The following is a 22,701-nucleotide window of genomic DNA, read 5'->3' as shown; positions in this document are numbered from 1 at the left end:
AATTTAAAAAATGCATGATTTGCTCCGTTAAGTGTTGTTAAGTCTAGTACTAAATGCACCACTTATTAATTTAAAGGAGCAATCCAAGCCGGTAATTTTCCCTCTTCATTTTTTAAATGCAGGATTGAAGCAGGGGGTCTCTGCAGCTGAACCCCTATTCCTTTCAGCTACGGGCACCCCCTGCTTCCGGAGATACTTACCTCCGAAGGGGGCGCCGGTATCTCCTGCAGTTTTCAGCTTCCTCGTCGCATGGGCCAATAGGAATCCAAACCCGATGACGTCACGGCTTCCTATTGGCCCGCAGGTCCCGGGAGCTTTGAAATGCAGACGTACAGTGAACCCTGGCTACCGGCACCCACTACGGAGGTTTGTATCTCCAAAAGCAGAGGGTCCCCGGTTCTGAAACGAACGGGGTTCAGCTCTGGAGACCCCCCCCCCCCCTGCATCAATTCCGTATTAATCGATTTATTTTTTTAATGAAAAAAACAAACAAACAAAAAAAACAGCTTAGATTGGCTCTTTAAAGCAAAATATGTTTAAAAATAAAAGTTACATTTCTGGGTTTAAACAAAATTGTTTTGGGAGCTGATCACATCCTGTAGGTTGTGATTTACATCCTGTAGGTTGTGTGGTTTGAATGTGATATTAGATCAGTGTAACTATTAGTGTGTCCTTAAGGTCATTCATCATGTTTTTGATCGTCCGATCTTGATGACCCAGGGAACTTGTTTCCCCGGGCTCTCACCTTACACCTTCATTGCATTAGTCTGATATTAGTGTTAAGGTTTAGATCTGTGCCATTGTACTATGTGATGTGCACTTACCTTTTCTACTTTAGGGTTCCGCTTCTTTGGTTTTAATTATGTTTTAGCTTGTTATAAGTGAAGACATTAAAGTGAATATTTTCTAAGGATATTTTGAGTGCTCATTATTGAGATGTCTTGTGTCTTTTTTGTGCTATACACACACACACACACACACACACACACACACACACACACACACACACACACACACACACACACACACACACACACACACACACACACACACACACACACTTTCTCTTACCTCCACTCTTAATGAGAATATCGAACAGGTCATCCATCTGCTGGCTGTGTGCATTAGTGACCTGCAAAAGTATATACTTTTTAAAAATATATCTCCATAAAAGTCTAAACATCTAATGTGTGATAGAGCTATGATATTAACAACCTACCTGTTAGTACTCATGTGCTTATAAATATACTCTGAAATGTATACAGTAGATATGTTCGTATTATTGGTTACCTATTTTTATCTATCCGAGTCTGCATAACTCCCTCGAACATAATTTGGTATTATGGATTCTATGATGTCTTATATCCTATGTACCCTTATCTTTTTTTGTACCCCATAAAACTTATTTCAGAATAAAAAACGTAATAGGGGGAAAAAAAAAGTCTCAACATCTTCTGGTCATTGTAATGTTTAAAGGGACCTTCTCTACTGGTTCCCTGCAGGTGACCACCAGCACAATGAGAGAACATGTCAAGGCTGCAGGAGGTGTGTACATGGATGTATAAAGTACAAAGTACACACCTGTCCTCATTATGCATGCAGTTTGCATCTCATACATTTACCCCACAATACATTGCGCTGTTCTGTTATGTTTATTATTAAGCAAGTAAATATTTATTTATTTTTTTGTATAGTGCATTAAAAAAAATATGTGAAGGTGATCCTCGCTATCCGTCGTTCCGTTATCGATCCAAAGAATTATCCGACGCGTCGTGATGCATTCCGCGGAACGCATTATCCGACGTCGGAACGGATTATCCGCGTATTAACATTGGATTCGTAATCCGACGGCGGTTTGCGGAACGGATTCCATCAGATAACCGAGTGGACCGCTTGTATCTTAAGGTTCCCTCCGTGTATGCGCTATACAAGACATTGAGATAGAGAGAACTGCTGGTTCATGGAGCAAATAGATTCACGTCAATAAAGCTCTGGTTGGTGGCCCTTGAGGACTGGAGTTGAGGAGTTGCCCATTCCTGCTCTTGCGTGTTGTTGGCTTGTACTGTAATTTTAGCTTCATCTCTTTTAAAGTTATTGGTCACCCACCTCTAATAAGTATACCTCCGTGTGAAAACAACATTTTATGCAAGCAGGATTACCTGCCACCTTTTTTATTCTGATCATATGCCTCCGCATTCAAATCACTCCAATGGTTTTTCTCTTGGTCATCGGCATTTTGATAGGGAAAATATTATAATGCTGTGACCTTCACATTGATTGCTATTACAGTGTATGTCCCTATGTGGGAATGCCTATTTAACAGTGCTTATAGACACAACAAACATGTATACAGTAGCATGCAAAGTACGGATGACTTGGTAATGATAGGGCAAAAAAAAAAAAAATACTTCCTATAGACACAACATTTTTATCCAAGTCCAGGAACTAACGGTGTCGCATGCTGGTTCTTACAGGGAAAACCTATTTTCAAATGTCGGTGCTATAATGATGAGCCTACCTCAATATGACACGCCTGAAGGCTCCGAGCCTGCTTTATGGCCTCCTCATAGCGGGGAGGATCTTTAGTCTTCCCAGCCGGGCTGTTAAACACAATGTACTGTTGGGGCTGGGAAATCGAGCCAGACTGTAGGGAGGAAGAAGTAAATAAGAACGGGTTAGCAAATGAATGCTAAACATTCGGCTGCCACACGACTTGCAGATATTTGGGTCTTCGGTATAAATGTATTTTTAAATTTTCTCTCCGGTAAAAAAAAAATATATATCGGTCTATATAAATAGTTGTTGCCGAGAACGTAAATAAAAAAAAGTTTTCCTTAAAGCTGCAGACCAAGCAATACCCTGCATGTGTTTCTTTCCATAAATCAGTTCTGTACTATGAGACAATATTTGTAGCATTAAAAAAACAAAAAAAACTCTGATTACATTTTCAGTGTATTATAATTTAACCAGCATTTTTTTTTCTATAGCAACCATATATGTACAAAGTCACATCCCCTTCCTCTTCTGAAACAGACTATGGCACACCCCTTTTTGAGCCCTGTCCTCTCTATAGCAGTGCACCAATTGTATCTAGTGACTGCCTGGTCACATGATCTTCCCCACAGATCTTGACATCTTTGGTCCCCTTCTGCTGCACTGACAGCCATTTAGTGAACCCCCAAGCCAAATCTTCGCTGATCGGTCACAGGAGAACGGATCAATCGTCAATTTAGCTACTTACTCCTCGTGTGGATTGCATTGATGCAAATATTTAAGGAGATTATTATTATTATTATTATTATTATTATTTTTAAACGGCAGCTTGGACTGCTGCTTTAAGATATGTTTAAATAAATAAATGTGAATAATTGGTACGTTTTTTTAAATTCATTAAAAGTCATCAACAAGAGCATTGCATTTTATTTTGAATTGTTTTATAAAAAAATTGTATGTACTTTTCATAAGTAAACTAGATTTGTCAAACGTTTTAATAGATCCCACAGTAAAAACAGCTAATGTACTAAAGAAAGTAGCTTGTAACAGACAGCATACTTTCTGTACAGAACATAAAATGGCTTCTCACAAAATTCAAACCGGTGGTAACTACTTTGGGATCATCACGTGGTGGGAAATGTTTGAAATCTCTGGAAGTTATTAATGATATGTCTGTTATTCCCAGCTCCTGTGTTAAAAGACCGTTCTGAATCGGCGCAGTGTGGTGGAGAACAAGTTGTTTTCCAGACTATAAACAGCTTGGAAAAGGGGGTTGAAATGTTAACAGGGGATAAGAGCCGGGACAAGTGTCTCGGGCCCAGTGGCTGCGAGGGGGCTCCGGGTGCCGGTCCTCTCGATGCTGGGCCCGGCTCTCCCCCCAGCTGCAGGGGCCTCCTTCACCGACTGTCCCTTGCTGAGCTTCTGATGCTGGTGCGCACCGGGCCTCTCGGAGGTCGGCGCGCCGGAAGCGAGCTGGGATCCGCTTCCGGTGCGCACCGGCATGAAAGAGAGGCAGTCAGTGAGGGAGGCCCACAGCTGGGGGAGAACCGGGTCCCCACGCAGCCACCGAGCTTGGCCAGAGGCATGAGACCATCCCCAAGGAAAATCTGTATTTTATATGTATTTGGGGAGTGTTTATTTATTTTTTTGATCTGTATTTGGGGGGCTTTTTTTTAATATGTATTTGGGTGGTGGCATTTTTTTTAATATATGTATTTGGGGGGTGTTTTTTTAAATATGTATTTGGGGTGTGGGGGGATTTGTATGTATTTGGGGGATAGATTTTTGTGTATATTTGGTGTGTGGGTTGTGGGGTTGTATATATTTGTGGGGTTATGAGTCAGTTTATATACTAAGGGGAAAGTTTAAACGTCGTTTTTGTAGGAGTTTTTTTTACTCATTCATTAAACTGTCAATCTCGCCGCTGATTTACACCCAGGGTGGGCTTATGTTGTTTGAATAGGGGGAAAATAGGATACAAATCTTAGCACCGATTATGAAAATCGGATTTCAACAGAGGTGTGTTTGGACCAAACACGTGAGTCTCACTTCTGCACCTGGGAGAAAACCTATTATGAAATATGGTAATGTATAGGGGTTTCTGTTTCATCCTTTTATTTTGAGAAGCTGTCTTGCATTTACTGTAATTGTATGTTCTTGTAATCCTTTTTCTGTAATCTAAGCACTGTATTTAATATATATACTACAACCTTTAATAAGTGATGCTTTGGGCTCTGAATGAACTGTTGCATGCTCTTGGGAGAGTATTTACATTTTTGGACACATTTTGCTACAACAGATTTTCATGTGTTCAGTGCATAGTTTTTTTTTCTATAATAAACAGGGACCTGAGACCCTGGCAGATTAATTTTACATTTTTATTTGCATAAATATCTTGGGTGACAGCAGCGTATAGATATGATTGCAATTGAGTAAGGGGCTAATATTAACTCATTGAAGGTACCTTGCGCAGACGAACTGCGAGTTGGCTAGAGTAGCCGTGTGTATTAACTCTGATTACATATCTAATTCACGTGCTCACTTGTGTGCTGTTCGTGGTATACGGGGATGGATTGAGGAGAAATATTTTTCATTTGAGGGACCATTGCGAAGGTGAAAAGTGGGAGGAGAGAGTGGGTGTAAGAGAGGGGGTGAGGGAGTGAGGAAAAGAGGGAGTAAAAGTGAGACGCAGAGGAGAGAAATACTTGTGAGGCAGAAATAGTGCATAACATACAGAAACTTTGGAACGCCATGTATGCACTACTCAATATGTAAGAGGTGGTGGCTAAACTTATACCAAATTATATTAGTTATAATGAGCAACGTCATCTATACAATGGTCCTAAAACACAGCGCACAACATATGAACTAGCCTGACCTCTTGCAGGTGAGTGATACCATTGAGCACAGGAGTAACCTGGCTTGTTCTTGACTGCAGGACACTAGTTGATGTACTATTGCTGAAAGATGGTGGAACCGCAGTAGCTGGGTTTTGCGGATAGGAAAACACGTTGGCTGATGTTGAAGAAGGACAAAGCTGTAACACAAAAAGCCAACTTATTACTAGCACAGCACGGAAAATAATGAAAAATAAGAGCTATAAAATAGTCACTTTGGGATAGCTACAATCTGTTTAACTGGTTTCGTGTACAATGTCAGAAAAAGGATTCGGAATAAATGATAAGAATGTTCTTGTGTGTCTTCTACTCTGACCAATGCTATCAGCTTCCACATCAACAACTTTCTTTGTAATAATATTAAGTGAAATTGAGGTGAAACTGGCTATTTGTTGTAATATGTTATTCTTTCAACTTGCTGCGTTCTAAAACTATACTGAGATTTTAAGAACATTGATATTCTTTTATTACTGAGCCTCATTGCTAGGCTGGGTATCATTGCTCATATTCCTTTCGAAAGGCTCCCTGCGCTTGACTAGGTTATTACAACAAGCGCATCAGCTCAGTTCTTATTACCTCCTGGGGTGAACACCTTTTTAACTTCACTGTATTTCAGGAGCACTATACATATGGATTTTCAAGATTTTTCTCTACATTTATTTTAGAGTCTAAACATAATTAACGGCTTGGACAATGATCACCATCTTGAAGCACAAACCTTTCTTATCTGCGGGTTTTGGTTCAGTGCATGCGGTGTAAACGGGTCTTGTGCCAGGGGCGCCGCCTGTTTCTGGGAAGACAGTGCCTGGACCAGAGTGGTAGAGGAAGCAGATGTGGAGACCTGAGCCGGACTTGCGGCACGAGGCTGAGCCTTAATGAACATAAACACACATAATGAGCTCAAGAATTTCTCTATCGTTTGAATCGAGAGATTCGCTTTTTAATGGGGATACCCATTGTTTAATTTGACACAAAAATAAAAGATTTGGGGTAATTTTGCATAATCTTTACAAACATATAAGGGGGACTCTTGCATACTGTATCCCATATCAATGTCTTAACATTTCTAGTTACCCACCTATATGATAGTATGTTTTATGCAAACTACACACCTGGGCCATTGAGAGTTGCATGGCGTTGGTGGCTTTGATGGAAACTGGAAGTAAAAGCTGGGCCGGTTGTGAGGTTAGTAATGCTTGCGGCTGTGGGGCCACTGCAGTTGTAGGTTGCCTCTGAGAAGTCACATAAAATTGTGGGAGAATGTTCTGATGCTCAGGTTTAGCTGAAGGTACTTCATGCTTGATCACTACAGCATTGTTGGCTACAAGGTTCTGACCATTTGCAGATACACTGGACTGCCCAAATACAAGACCACTGGATGTCACGGGCCGATTAAAAGCCAGGCAGTCAGAAATCGAGTTCTCGTCTTTAATATTCACATTGAGTTGTTTTTGATCCACGTTCAACATAACAATATTAGCAGATGTCTGTTGCTGGCCCCGTTTCTCGACCTCGAGCTGCATTTTCAGCACTTCCACAAGCTTCTGCTCTTGTTCCAACTTGCGTTTCAGCTCCTCAATTTGTTTCTCTTTTTCTTGGAGTTTACGGTCCTTTTCTGCGGAATCCAAATCCATGTTTACAGGACATCCACTGGCGGCCCCCATGCTGTCTTCATTTAGGTTGACCCTTAAAGGTGATGTGTTCATGAACTGGGACGGTGACATCATTGTCATGATTTCTGCAAACGTGTCTGTCATGTTAGTGTCCTCTGTGCTTAGATTGGATTGTTCTGACGGGGCAGGAGACATCGGCAGTGGAGAGTTAATGCCATCTATGTGCACTTGGTTGTGCCCAGTTCCAGTAGAACATGTATCTGTAGAAACTTTGGGTGCTGTACTGGCATTTAATGTAGCTATGGAATAAGCCACTGTAACTTCATCTGTGCCATTACAGACAGCAGAGGAGGTGGTTACTGCAATAGCATTGGTTGCGGTAACACCATTGTTGTTAAAATCTTGGTATGGTTTTAAACGCTCGATGAGATCTGTTTTTGTGCCAGATACAGGCAAACCCCGTAACTTCAATTCCATTTTGAGTTCAGCAACCTACAAAACACCCCAAAAATATTAATGAAATCCATAAATAAGTAAAATATCATTATCCTAATTATCTAGCAGCATTCTGTTCTGCGAGACATATTATAAACATAATGGTTTTTAAATATACTCTGGGGCTCATGCAGACATGGCGGTTTTCATTTTTCTTGTAAAGACAGGGTTGAAGCAGGGGGTCTCTGGTGCCGAATCTCATTAATTTCCGCTCTGGGGACCACCTGCTTCCAGAGATACTTACCTCCGAAGGTGGTGCCGGTATCTCCTGCAGATGTCATGACTTCCTACTAGGCCCGCAGGATGCGGGGGAGCTGTGCAAATCAGCCATAAATGTGAACCCTGGAGCGGCTACCGGCTCACACTACAGAGGAAAGTACCTCCGGAAATAGGGGGTCCCCCGAGCTGAGATTAATGGGGTTCTGCTCCGGAGACCCCCTGCTTCAATACTGTATTAAAAAAAAAAACATTTTCAAATGAAAGAAGAAAAAAAAAAACCCGCCAAGGATTGCGGCTGTAACAAAAAACACATTGTATAGAGATTAGGAATATCTTCATAGGTATCCGTGTTTATTTCAAGCATAATATTATTCATTAAGTTTACATACTGATGGCCTTTTCACGAAGGAGACCAATGTATGTCCGACTGGTTTTTAGTTTTTGATTCCATTAAATTGTCTGAGGACCAGGGATACAAAAACAAAATGGCCTCCAGTTTTTTTCAATACATCTTAATGTGGCCAGACCCGAAATGCAATTGAATGCACCCATGTTTATGGTTGGTCAAGAATCTTCAACATTTTGGAACATCCTATCTTTCAAAGCAGCAACCCATGTTGCTCAATTCAAACATATTTATTGTTTAATACTCTTGATTGTCATGCAAAACCCCAGAAGAGGAAACAAAAATAAAATTCTTGTCCACTGGCTCTTCATCTGAACTTCACTACCCAGAATCCTTTTCTGCAGTTTAAACAGTGGTAAATGAAGCACGTTTGGGGATGTGTATAAGGTGTGCAGAAAAACAAATGGTTATTCCATCCTTGCTGTACTTTTCTTTGTTTGGCCAACAAGACTGTATATAAACACAAGCATAGCGCTAGATGCATTTTAAAGGGTTTATAAGAAGCCTCATTTTTTTTTTTTTTAAAACAAAGAATAACATGTCTGAATCTTTATGAAAATTGTCTTTATCAGGTCAAGCAACGTAGTGTAACAATTAAATTACAACATGACTGAAGAATTCCTTTCCACAAGCACGAGCATGACATGGTACACGGTGATTGTGAGTGCTTATGACAACATGCTGTACTGGCATATTACCTTCATTTCATCCAGGTTGGAAGGCAGGGGCCCTGGTTTTTTGCAGGGGATGCAATTCTGTCTGTTCAGATTGCTATGAATGGAAGGTGTGCTGTTATTCACATTGATGGCTGCGGGGTTCCCATTGTTTTGCTTGTCATTCAATGGCCTTGACAAAAGAATAAGACATGTCTTTAAGATTTATGAAGTTTTGCTTTGATTGCATTAATCTCATTCAGATTCACTCACAGGGGCACAGATCTTGGCTGCAGCGCACGTTGGCAAATATTAGGAATATTACAAGCAAAATACGACATTTCTGAATTATACAACATTAAGTTTGTTGAAATACTGCATGCCGAATTGTGTTGCTTTGTTGAATATATGCATTCTGTGGGGTTTTTCAAATGTCATTGTAACAAATTTCCAAAACTCAGGAACAATGATCAATAATTGCCATTATACACAGCTGAAGTTTACACAAAATCCAAACAACTTTGAGTTGTTGTTCTGCTGAAAATTGAAAATAAACTTGGAGTATATTCCATCTACTGAAAGGGGATTATCAGCATATATAGAATAAATCCCTAAATCAGATCTACTTTCATTGAAGCATTTCCAATCATAGATTATTGCTCGTCCATTTAAAAACATGGTCCCAAACCCCCATATAGCGATGATCTTCGGGTGTGTGTTTGTATATATGTATATATGTGTGAGTGTGTGAGTGTGTGAGTGTGTGTCTGTGTGTGTTGGGTGGCAGTTCCATGAAGATCACTGAAAACATTTTGTAAACAACTTAGAAATGTAATTTGCTTCCTGCGACAGTTAAATTATAACTGAAGGAATTTGGCTATTTTGGAAATTACTGTATGTCCCCCCCCTTAAAAATCGCCTGTTGCTCAACAACAGAGGGACAATAAGGGGAGAAAGAGGGATAAGCTTTTAAGTCCTGCTCAGCATACAGTGATATCACAAAACACAATGGTTGAGGGAAATAAAGCCACCATTGTGTATCAGATTATCATGTTTACAAACTCACCGTACACCATTTAAAATAGATATAGGCAACTGTTTTTTTGTAAAAACGCCACCAATAAACCAAATGTAGCCCTTTAATGTCACTGCCATTGGTTCCTTTCGCTCAGAGGGAGGACCGTACATTGCTTCTTCGGCCTGTGCTAGTCTTAGCAATGAATAAACTAATGATGCCATGGGGGTATATGACTACAGATGGTAAAAGCAGGTTGCATTACATACTTGAGTGGAGCAGGTAGGATTGTCTGGTAATTGTAGTGTTGCTGCTGCTGGCTCAGGATTTGCAGCTGAAGGAAAAGCTGCTGTTGCTGCAGCAGGCGGGCATAGTTAGAATCCATTTCTGGCTCGATCTTCTCACATTTCTGGTCCGGGGGAATATACTGGTGGTATTTTAGCTTCTTTACCCGCGGTTTGGGCTCCTTCGACTTCTTACCGCGAGGCTTATCACTTGCGCTCTTGGGGTGGCTTTGCTATTTGGATAGCAGAAGTAAAACAAAGGGAGACACATCAAGGTATTGTAAATGTAACTGAAAGAACCATTAAAGGTTCTCTCCCCCGCTTAACACATATTTGTGATGGAACATGATAGGACCACTCAGCTGTCATCTTCTGCATTCAGCAAAGCAACCTTATTCTCTGCCTCCTGCAGCACTCCCAACCCAGGGCTTCCTCTAGGAGACCCTTGGTCCAGCAGGTATTTGCACTTGGCTTATCCAAGTATTTTCATGAAGAAAATATGGCTAAAGCCATTGATTAAGCAGATTACACATCATAATGCTCTCCTTTATTCCGCCAGCAGCCATATTCCCCTCCCGACCTTGCAGGGAGTGTTGGCCAAATAGAAGCCTATTAAAGAGTTCACTCTAATACAGGGGTGGCCAACTCCAGTCCTCAAGGGCCACCAACAGACCAGGTATTAGGGATATCCCTGCTTCAGCACAGGTGGCTCAATCAGTGGCTCAGCTAACGAAGGCTTTGGTCCCGCTGCGGCTGGCGGCGCGCGCGGCCGCGGGCCACCAGCTGCTTGCCTCAGTTCTGGTTGTCCCCGCTGGCTCCTTTCGGCGTGGCTGACTGCGTGCTGTGACTGCGTCAGCCAGCCGGAGCTACAAGGAGCTTGTGATTTTGGCGAGTGCCGCGTCACGTGGCATGCAAGGGAACCAATCACGGATTGGATCCCAGCAGCCAATCCGATTTCTCCCCCCCCGCTCCGATCCCCGTTTCGATTCCCCCCCTGCTCCGATCCCCCCGCTCCGATCCACCCCCCGTGTGTGTATTTGCCTGTGTGTGTGTGAGTGCCTGTGAGTGTGTGAGTGGAGGGAGCAGGGAAGGAGCTGCGGGAGGGAAGCTGTGTGTGTGGGGGGGGGGGGGAGACGGACGAACGGACATCCTATCACTGGCTCAGTCTTCAACTGTGCCACTGATTGAGCCACCTGTGCTGAAGCAGGGCTATCCCAAATACCTGGCCCGCTGGTGGCCCGCGAGGGCTGGAGTTTGCCACCCCTGCTCTCCTACATGATGAATATATATTATGTTGCTGATTGCTGAATATTTAAACTGACTTCCCATATTCCAAATAATAGTGACGTGGAAATACACGTAACCAGTTAGGCTGCCAGAAAGGTGTTGCCAACTCTTGATTAATTACCATTATCGAATGACTGACGTATGCACCAGAATTATTTTCACGGCATTTATGTTGGAAATCCCCTGTGCGATTCTGATCACCGATAAATGTTTTTTTGATTGAATAATCAAGCTCTGGTCATTATCATGATTTTTTTGCCATTCCATTTTTTCAAATGAAGTAATGCCGAAAACATTGCTGTTTTGGCAGCTCGGTAGAATGGATACAGAACAAGTGAAAATTAGCATTTCGTTCCATGCAGAAAAAAATAAAAAAAAATAAAAATGACATTACAATGATTACCATACAAGCTGTAAAACAAAAGCAATATGCTGGAGCCATAATTCTAACATACATATGGATTAATTTACCGCTGACATTTATTTTCCAGACATTTCTTAACCCTTTCAGTGTCAGAAGGTTCAGCATATGCATTGTGGGTCACTCTAGCTTTAAGTGTTAACCATTTCATTGTAGAAATGGCTCACAAGGCGACATACAGTATGTCATTCCCATTAGGTCCCAGTGACTATGAAGTGCTATCATTTCTGTGCCTTGATAAAGATTCTGCGTTGTAGAAATGCAACAAACTGTGCATTACCGAGATTCCGGCATTACTGCGTGAAGTTTGGCCAGGCTGCATTCTTCCAGAGAAGATCCGCAGCTTTCTTTCAACCGCACATATTCACGCTGTTATGCAAACAGCTGAAACGGCATTGTCCTCATTAGATTTATATTAGTCATTCCCAGTTCTCTTTGGAAATATCGCTCCTTCCCATCAACGACAACTGCTATAAACACTTGTACGCTCTGTCAAGGTCAATATACTGTGCCAGAGCTAGAGGGAGCAACAGACTGTTCATGGTCCCACGGTTCAACAAAGTATCCGGCCGCTCCTCCTTCTAGTACCGTGCACCCCACAACTGGAACAGTCTACCGGAGACACAGCCGCCACCAGCCTAAATTCTGTGTCACATTTTAATCTGGTCTGTAACTGCTACATACACCGATAATATATATTATCTTTAACTGTGCAAGCAATTACTTGTATACAATGTATAACCCTGTTCACTTAATGCATCTATGTATTTGTAACCATGTATTATTTGTCATCATAACTCTGTGCCCAGGACATACTTGAAAACGAGAGGTAACTCTCAATGTATTACTTCCTGGTAACACATTATAAATAAATGACAAATAAACAGTGTATTAATGACACTCATACTGCCAGCCTATCAGCGCTACGTAGGTAAAAAAAAAAACAGTGGGTTTCCAAAAGCTTTTTAAATAGTGTAGAAAACATGCGGCTACTTCCAAGGATAGTTATAGCATTTGCCTTCCGCTTTTACTGCAATTGGTCATATTTTAATAAAACTAATTTCACGCTACTTGACTTTCACAGATATGCCAATATTAAAGCACATGCCGCTGTTGTATAATGTAGGGTAAACTGCTCAATGAATATGAAGAATGTCATGCTTTAACGATCTATCACATCTGTATGCTTGGGGATATACCTAGCCAACCTTTATATTAAAATAAGGTGGCACTGTGGTTGCACAAGGTATGCTGTGCTATTTATGTAAAGTATGCACCGTTATATAAACCCGGAACTAATATGACAAGAATATTTCACATAAAACGGTTTGGTCCGTGTTTTTGTGTTTAGATCATTCAAAAGAAAGAAAAAGCCCTGCTTTACAAGAAATCGGCCGTGTCTCAGTGGATATATGTCTTTATATCCTTATAGTCAAATGATGTCACTATATCCCTATAGTTAAATACAGCTCAACCCCGTTATAACGCGATCCGTTACAACGCAAATCCGCTTATAACGCGATGCAAGCGTGGCTCCCAATTTTCCTATTTATGAATACTTTACAACACAATTATTGGTATCTTAAATACTTTATTGTACAATGCAAACAATTGTACATCATTTCTAACGCGATCCTCTTATAACGCAATGTGATTCTTTGGACCCCAAGCACAGCGTTATAAGGGGGTTGAGCTGTATATCTCAATATCCCTATATCCATATAGTGAAAAATACACATGAATACTCTCCTAATATTGATTGCTTTCTGGGACTTTAATAACCACATGTAGTATCAAGACAACAAACATTAAATGAGTCACGTGACATTGCCCTATTATCAGCAACAACTAGATGTCCTGCAAACCTTTGTGAAAACATTTCTTAATTCCCCATCAAGCAGCGGTGTGTTCTGCTAAACATACTTAACTAATTCTTGGTAGGGTTTGTCTAAACAGTTTCTCCACATAATAATAACAAGGAACATTTGTCTCTAACCTCCTTATTTTACATCATCATCATTTGCTTGTCATGTTATATCAACCTTGCAGTTGATTACTTCCAGTTTATCCGTCCCTATTCAATGACCGACTTGGCGGCGTACCCAGAGACAGGACATGACAGCGAGGAAGGGTGAATATTTACCTTCACCAGTGCTGGCCCAGGCTTCGGAAGGGAGACCGGGCTTGATACAGGGGAGCGTGTTATGATGTCAGCAGCAGGCGCGGGTTTAAAGAACTCTGGAAGAGGTGGGCTGACGGGTTGGCTCTGCAATTATAAATATTACACTGATTATCGTATGAAAATAGATTTCACATCATGTACTACAAGCTATAATATCCTCGCTCATTGTGCACCATGATAACCAAGTTACACGAGAAAGATACTCTATTGATTATCATGCTTTTTGTTCTATATGACTTTACATGGAATACTGCACAATGAGCCACCAAAGAGCAAGTTGATTTAATAATAATAATTATTATTATAATAACTATCCCATATAGTGCATCATAATTACAGTATAGTGCGCGGTACCCTGCACATAAGATTTTTTTTACAGGCACAGTCCCTGCCCCGTTGAGCTTACAATCTATATGTTTGGTACCTGAGGCACAGGGAGATAAAGTGACTTGCCCAAGGTCACAAGGAGCCGACGCCGGGAATTGAACCAGGTTCCCCTGCTCCAAACTCAGTGCCGTTGTTTACAGAGCCCGTGTCTTTACGCACTGGTCCGCTCCTTCTCCGTGTGATGACGAAGGCCTTGTCCCCGCGCGACGGCGTGCGCAGTGCACACAAAGTACGGCCCTCAATGGGGCCGGCCCCAGTGACTGCCTGCACGCGCCTACACAAAGCGCGATGCGCGACCACCTTTCCCAAGAGACAAGATTTTTGTCTTTTGATGTGACGGCCGAGCGATGGCCACGTCACGGTGGCGGTGGTTCAGCCAATGAGGGTGAACCAGCCGCGTGACATCACGGCCGCGCCCCCGCCACTACTTCAGATCGCTCGGATGGAGGGGCAGTGCACCGCCAGGCGCTCCGTCACGCGCACTGGGGCCGGGGCGTTACGGGTCAGAGATCCCTTATTTAAAATTCTGACATTTTGTGATGTATATGTACAAATAATATTTTCTAAATGTGACCATTCATTCCTATGTTAAGCAATTGTACTTCAGCAAGACATAAGGGAAAGCATTATACATTTATTTATTTTTATTTATAAAATGTGTTACCAGGAAGTAACACATTGAGAGTTACCGCTCGTTTTCAAGTATGTCCTGGAGTTTGTGATAATTTGTTCCCAGCAGTTTGAGCCGCAAACTGTAACAATAGATAATGTTACCTTAGTAATATAAAAATACATTGTAGCTGGTGAGTTACACTGACTGAAGGATTGATTTGAACCTGAAAGGCGGCCATTTTGTGAACCCTGGGAAACAGGATTTTACTGATCGATCACGGGAGAACCAATCAATCAGCATCTTCGGTAGCTAGTTTTCAATAAAGGTTATCAGAGTCTGCATACGTTTTTTCTAAATCTCTTTTTTTTATTTTTTTTAAATGCTTGGATTGCCTCTAATAAACTCATAAATGGTTTTCAAGATGTTTTCTTGTTCGCCACAAAGTAAGGGAGACCCTTGATTGCCAAGATACCATTTTTTTAAACTTTGATCCAATCGGAAAATGCAATGTCACCTCACAATGATGTAGTGGCTTTCTATTGGCCATCAGAGTGAGGCTGAACCCAGTGGCCATATTGTTTTTTCTCAGACAATTATTTAACGATCATTTCAAAATGAATTAATCTCAAAACTGTGGGGTCACTTTACGTTGGGGTACCACGGTCCTGCTCCGGGGAACCCCTTGTTTCAAGTAAAGTAAAAATATTAACATATAGATGTAAATAAAATGTTAGGAGAAAAAAAGAGAGGCTAAACAGCAGAAAAAGCTTTTGATTTTTGGCATGTTTTTTGGGAAGGAGACCTCAGTTCAGTACTGAGCATTATACATTTATTACAACTAATGAAGATACATACAGATAAAAAAAATATATATAGTATAAGACATATGGCTAAATAAATACCGTTAAGAACAAAACACACAACTAATCAACATCTTTGTATGTAACAGCACTAATCCCCAATTGAATACAAAAGTATCTGGTATCGGGTTGTCAGTGTGTGTGAAGTTTGAAAGGGGAGCCTTGGAAGCATTGGGGGGTTTGGACGCTGCAAGCACAAATTCTCCTGGATGACTGGCTGTTGGCCACTTTTTTTGCTGAGGCAAAAAGCAAACTTTGCCAGAAGTTAACGGAGTTAAAGAGACGTCTGCCAGGCACGTGTGCTGCGGTGAGCTGCATTCCAAACAATGAAGCAAAGAAGGGTGGGGGGCCGTGTTGGTCCTTTCTTCCATGAAGTAACAAAGGAGGGAGAGGGAATAGGGCGTATGATACCTTTTCTGCCATACCTGATGCGGGACCCCGAGAGGTTCGAAAGCTTTAAACATATCAACTACTTGTTGGTCCAATAAAAGGTGTCATACGACCTACTTCCTTCTCCATCTTTTGTTACTACAGTACAACACATTCAGGCATCATCATAGGGACAACCTGGCATATTGTTTGCCTGATTCCAACGCCGAGAGCTGGGCGATTGTATATTACCCTGCCAGTCCCTGTACAATGTCCTTAATTTCCAGACATTTACTTCCTTCTGCATTTTAAAAAGGATCGATGATAACAGATTCCACAAATTGCTTCTGCGGTCACAGAATCCTGGAATGTGATGTGTGGAAAATAGTTTACTGTGATATAATGACACCATCGAGGGAAACGGTAATGGTGTCCATCGATATGTCTAGAAAGCTCTGCAAATACATATGGTCCATGTACAATCCCAGCATTTAGAAGTGCCTGCCAAATAATGTTCTGCTTTAGTGAGAGCTCTAATTCAACAGAATCTGAGAGGTGCAGTGCTAATTTGAGTTATGATACTTATGTTCTTCATTTATGCCACTGGAATTAACACACACACACACACACACACACACACACACACACACACACACACACACACACACACACACAAAACTACATTTTCATGAAGATTTGGCTTGTCTCAGTAGATTACATTTGAGAATTATTTGATAATCTAATTCATATTCTTTGGAATCGGTGACAGCGTATGAAGATAGGCTTGAAATCATTCTAAATGTTAATTATGCGCTATTCTCTATACTGTATTCATATATATTCAGCATGTAACTAGTTAATTTAGTGTATTAAGTTAGAATTTATATTGGAAAATGATTAAGCTGACTCTGCAATGATAAGCAGATGAATACAGCCAGGTGTAGAAATGTTTGCTGAAGTTGTAAGAGTTTGAATTCAAAGGTTAATTAAATAGATGGTTAGTTAGTAAGACAATACAACGGAGAGAGGTCTTAAAAGGACAAAAAACATAGGAGTAACTATAGTTATTTAGTGACAGAACAAAGAGTTTCTTCTATGTCACAGTAAATATTGCTAAATGAAGGAATAATGTTCAAGCATTGATAATTAACCGAGAGCATTTTGAGCTGCCTGTGAGAGAAACATGCTTGAGAGAAATGTATAAAGATTGCATTTTAGTTTATGGAATTCAGAATCCTTTATCACCAAGCTACAGATTCTCCACTCTATAACTACTTTCTATATGCCTGAATGATGCAAACCTGATGACTGAAATGATGCTGTAACAGATGTTTTCTATATGTCTCTAATTAAATTGAGAAAAGAACCGTTCCGTGGACTATTTAATACATATTCAAAGGTGGGACATTCATTTGCACCCATTTAATGAAGAAAATCTTAACTTGGCAAACCAGCGAGTCCAGCAAGACAAATCTTCTTTAGCGTACTGACTTCATCAAGCGCATAGTTACAGAAACGTGTTTAGCGAAGAAGATAAGCACATTATAACGTTTTAGAGACCGCGCAAGAATTGTGGTCCAGAGCACTTACATAAAATGTTCCCTGATAAAGAATGGGAGTTCGAACTGGAAAAACGAATTTGTATAGGAGGGGGAGCAGCTTGATCGTTGCGTTCTCGATAATGCAATCAGACAGTGGCGTTCTCGTCTGTGGGCGTGCATGCGTTTCAGCAGAAGGACGACATTTTGAACACACACTTTGAGCTCAAACTTTATAGTATTCTTCGTGTTTCAGATTAGACCACAACAGTTTAACACATTTACACGCTACAAAGGAAAAACGTATATTTCTCGTTTAATGAACATGAACCTAGCAATGTATCTGGTACTTGATGACATAATACAATGACATCAATTTAGTTAACATCAGTTGATTGTCTACTGTACAATGTGCTTCTTTTATGGTGTTAATCTACATTACAGACCTATGGATGTAGCACGATGGATGGTTGGTTGCGCAGTCGGCACGGAATCCGCCAACGGCAGGGTCCCGGTACCTGCGGAATCCCCGCGACCAGACTAATGGCCGATCACGATTTACACAGCGGGGGACCCTGCTTCTGAATGGAACTCCTGCTGTGTGAATCCTGCCGGGCGGCATCAGTGTGTAAGAGGCGTGCAGTGAGAATAGATGTAGTCAGTCACTCTCTCTACGCACCTCTAACAGGCAATCGCGCCGATTTTAATTAATTTGAATAACATTATTGAAGCAGGGGGTCTCCGAGCTGAATCGCATTCATTTCAGCCCCGGGGACCCTCTGCTTCCCGAGTTACAGGCCCCTGTTTTATACAAAACCGTGTTAATACAATACGCCAAAACATTTTAATACAAAAGCCAAAATAACCTTGAGGATGGGTGGGAATTCAGTTAGCCCTGCCTCTCACCTCTGAGAACCCTCTCTTAATACCCTCTCCACTACCCCCTCCCCATTTGGCTACCTGGGAGGGGACAAAGCACCGTTACCTGCCCCCCTCCCAGACAGCCTTCCCCACTGCAAGGGGGGACAGCCGACACCCCTACCCCACTTCACATCAATTAGGCCTCTGCAGCCCTTATGGAGCCTACAACCCCATGCTGGGACTTCTGCCTCTTCTTAAAGGCTTAATGCTCCGCCCTTCCACTGTAAAGCTAAACCAATAACTTGAGACCACACATAACGTTGGAAGAAAAAAAGGGCACGGCTTTATTTTAACAGCTTCTGTTAAAACCCAACAGCCCGCTAGCCAGCCCAGCAGGATTCATGTGAATGGGGGGAGATCCTATCCTCGCCCAACCGCCAATTGGCCGAGTTCCCTCCCTCCATCCTAAGCACCATAAAAATGGGAGCGGGAGATCCTTCTCAGCTGTATTCCCTCCCCCTCCCAACCATAGGGTCAGCTTAGGCCAAGCCCTAAAGCTGGTGCCCAGCCTTTTGCCAGCGTTGATTGAGCATTGGCCGGAACGGCCCTAGAGCCGGCGCCTCCAGCCTGCCAAGCTGTTCTAGGGGCTCCAGCTGAAAGTCGGACCCCAAAGTCCTCACCCGTTCTCCGTTTCCTGAGCTTGGCTGGCGCGGCAGCTCCACCACCCAGAGGCCCCCTCTGCTGGGCAACAGCTATCCTGGGGCTGACACGCCCACCCCAAGCTGTGACCCTGACCTTGTTTACTCTTGCAATTTCCCAGGAACACCTCCAACCCCTTTGGCGATAGATGTACCCTCTTAACTATGCTGATGGCCCTATGAAAAGACATGGCACACCTGCTGGTCGATCGCGTCATTGAGGGATTTGCCCTTGGGGTAGGATAGGTGCTGAAGGAGTCTGAATTTGCCGGGTGCTTTCTTGGGAACAACTCCTAGGGGGGATATGATCAAATTGTGTATGGGCAGTGAGTGAAACGACCCGGTATGGGGTGCCGGTATCTCTGCCATGTTTCAATTCTCCCGCATCACGTGACCAGGACGTTCAAAAAATGCCGAGAGATACAAGCACCGACAGTAATAAATATACAAGATATGATGAAAAAAGAAAGGGGTCCCTTTTTTTCTGAACCCTGTATATATACTGAATTGTTCTGCCCATTTTTGTGCTTGATGGGTATGGATTGCCTTTTCCCGGTTTACATTGATACCTAACGCTATTATTATCTTTGTATCATTTTCATGTATTTTATCTGTTATTTATTGTCTTTATGCTTGATTGCAGTGCTATTTCAAATAAACAAAAATATTGACGCAGGCCCTTGCCTACTTATCACACAAAGGCCTGCTGGATGATACATCATTTTTTCCCTGACGTTCCTCTTGCTTAGTTTACGTGGTGTTCTGCAACTTTAACGCTTTTTTCATGTTTCCCTTTCATATTTGTGGAGGGAGACTGCAGAATTTCATTCCGAGCTACGTACATGAAGTTGCAGCTGTCATTTGTATGGATATTTCAGAAGCGATTGCTCGAGTGCGCACACAATATATTCATTTAACGTGATTGATACATTAAAGGAGAACATATCCTGCTTTCACTGGCCTAATTAAACCCTCAGAGAATATTATAATTTGTTCATTTTAAAGATAAAAAGCTCTGTAGACGTCTGTTTAAAACTCCCTTGTTGAATAGTTTAAACACAAATGATGTTCTGTGTACTCATGGCTGTAATTACCATTGAGGGGAACGATTATTGAGGCTAAATATTACACTGGATGAGTACTTGGACAGCCAACATATTTCACAATATTTTGTACACCTCTTCGTTATACCAATCCCTTCAGTGTCAAGCGTTAGTATAACCGCTACGCATCTCACACAATAGTGAAGCACAATAGATATTGGTTTACAAGTGGGGGGGGGGGGAGGGGGGGGAAACCACCAGGCTCTCTTTATTTCCTTGTCCAAGTCGGTTAACTTGAACCCAGATGTGTTTTATGAGTGAAAAAACCCATGTGCATTACACATTGGCCTCCTCCTTCCCTTTAACCCTGGGGTAGCCAACTCCATTCCTCAATGGCCACCAACAGGTCAGGTTTTCAGGATATTCCTGCTTCAGCACAGGTGGCTCAGGAAGACTGGGTTAACCAGAACACACTGGGTTAACCAGAACACACAATGCATAAGCATTGTACTTAAGTCAACGGCCCTTAACACAGATCCCTTTTAAAGAAGGCAGTGGAGTATAAAAGTAATTGACCTACTGTACACACACAGAGATCCGGGTGTATAAACACGAGGGCTTGATGAGTAACAGAAATTATAAAAGGGTTGGCTAGTGGTACATACGATGTTTTGATTGCTTTATGTTATAAAAAGAAAGGCTCACTCTTTCCAAGGATATATCAGGGCCAGCTGTTTTCTGAAGTTCTGAATGGTACGAGTGCCCCCTTCAATCAATGCTCTCTTCTGAAACCCTTTGCGTATCCTTATATGTATTGGTATTTGGATTTGTATACTTGTTAATGTGTCTGGAGTTTTTCATATACTCCATCTCTGCAAAAACAGAGCACTGAAAGTATAATCAAATAGCACATGCACTTGAACTATAGCTGGGTAAAAGTAATGATCTGTTAGCTTGCGGAGGCATCGTTTTGTCTTTAAACAAACTGACGGGGCATTGAGTATCTTTAAATGGGCAATCCTTCCTAGGCCCAAAGTGAACCAATTCCAGTGACATTTTTAAGGGATCTGGGTAATTGATTCCATATTTTTTTTACCCAAATCGGACATCTATATTTTGAATGTATTTGTTAAAGTTAGACTTCGGAGGGGTTTGATTTCCTCTGGCTGCTCCCCTGTGTGTGATGTCACTGTGAGATGATGTCATTGTGTGATCAGCGAACGAGCGAACGCTTGTACAGATAGAGCACCCCTCCCCACCTCCCCTTATCTTTATTGGGTCTCTGATAAGGACAGGGTGGAATAAGGGGAAAGAAAACACTTGATTGACAAACACTTCCCCATTCAGAGATCCCCTTACTTCAATTTCTATGTGAGATTGCACCTTTAAATGATTGATTTACTGGGGTCCGCTTTGGAGACTTAAATCCCCATTGGTAACAGCATTTGATGCCGAATGTAATTCAGTAACTGAGAAACCATATTCTATGCTGCCTAAAGCAGGGAGGTGTTACAATTGCAGTGGAGAACATAGGAAGGACACAGCAAAATTGGCAGTGTAGGAACCCGCTGAAATCTTGACGTGGTTGCTGGACTAACATGTTTTGGCCAAAACTACCTATACTTATGAGAAGAAACAAAATATATAAATTACCTAAATCATTTGCCAGATTGCATGTGAATTGGGGCTTCTGTGTTTACTGTAAAATAGTTGTGTTTGCCGTAGGATTTTGTAACAGAAAGAGGATGTTACTGTGTCAGACCGTAGAGCAGACACAATGCAAGGTTTTTGTAGCAGTAACGAACAAACCCCTTCCAAAAATGATGTACCATTTTGGCACGATTATAAGGCAATGTTTTCTTGTTTTAAATTTTATTTTATTTAATAACGTTAAGTTGAAAAATTCAAAAATGATACCAATTTTTAAATAATGGTGGTACATGTGGCAGAAGAATCAAAACAAATGCGCAACGGCTAAGGAATTTGCCACAATGGAAATAATGTGAGGCGATTAATGCGCTTCTAAACGCACATTCTGCAAGAAAGGCATCTCAAGGGCCTATAAAGGGACGTTGTGAAGAACTTGATGGACATGTTGTTCAGTACATTAATGAGATGTGCGATAAAGGATTTCCCATAACGAGAGAAGTTATCCAGTTCAAAGGACGTGAAACTGCAAAAGATTCCAGAAACGGAATTAAAAGCCAGCTTGGCATGGTGTAGGAGGATGATGCTATGAAACAGGTAAACTTGGAGGAGACTTAGAAGTTAGGAACAGAGGCTGCCATAGGGTTTCAGTGAAAAAACGGATTTCATTTCAACGCCATGTTATAGGCCTAAGGGAAATGCATGGGTATCCTCTAAGTT

The 22,701-nt window shown here is 41.7% G+C and overlaps 1 protein-coding gene across 5 annotated transcripts in view; it reads right to left on the bottom strand.

Annotated features, from left to right (window-relative positions):
* Positions 1 to 22,701, bottom strand: part of MRTFB (myocardin related transcription factor B) — a 169,708-nt gene that overhangs the window by 11,027 nt on the left and 135,980 nt on the right. For all 5 annotated transcript variants that reach the window (XM_075566143.1, XM_075566141.1, XM_075566146.1 and 2 more), the window contains 8 exons: positions 13,927 to 14,049; positions 10,061 to 10,308; positions 8,822 to 8,969; positions 6,503 to 7,495; positions 6,109 to 6,261; positions 5,372 to 5,530; positions 2,519 to 2,644; positions 1,072 to 1,132 (listed from right to left, as the gene is read on the bottom strand). In XM_075566143.1, coding sequence (XP_075422258.1) covers positions 1,072 to 1,132; positions 2,519 to 2,644; positions 5,372 to 5,530; positions 6,109 to 6,261; positions 6,503 to 7,495; positions 8,822 to 8,969; positions 10,061 to 10,308; positions 13,927 to 14,049 — 2,011 coding nt within the window. The remainder of the gene's footprint in view (positions 1 to 1,071; positions 1,133 to 2,518; positions 2,645 to 5,371; positions 5,531 to 6,108; positions 6,262 to 6,502; positions 7,496 to 8,821; positions 8,970 to 10,060; positions 10,309 to 13,926; positions 14,050 to 22,701) is intronic.

The sequence above is a fragment of the Ascaphus truei genome, chromosome 11 (genome assembly GCF_040206685.1).
Source record: "Ascaphus truei isolate aAscTru1 chromosome 11, aAscTru1.hap1, whole genome shotgun sequence".
NCBI classification, from domain to species: domain Eukaryota; kingdom Metazoa; phylum Chordata; class Amphibia; order Anura; family Ascaphidae; genus Ascaphus; species Ascaphus truei.
This window is presented reverse-complemented; position numbering and strand designations above follow the sequence as displayed.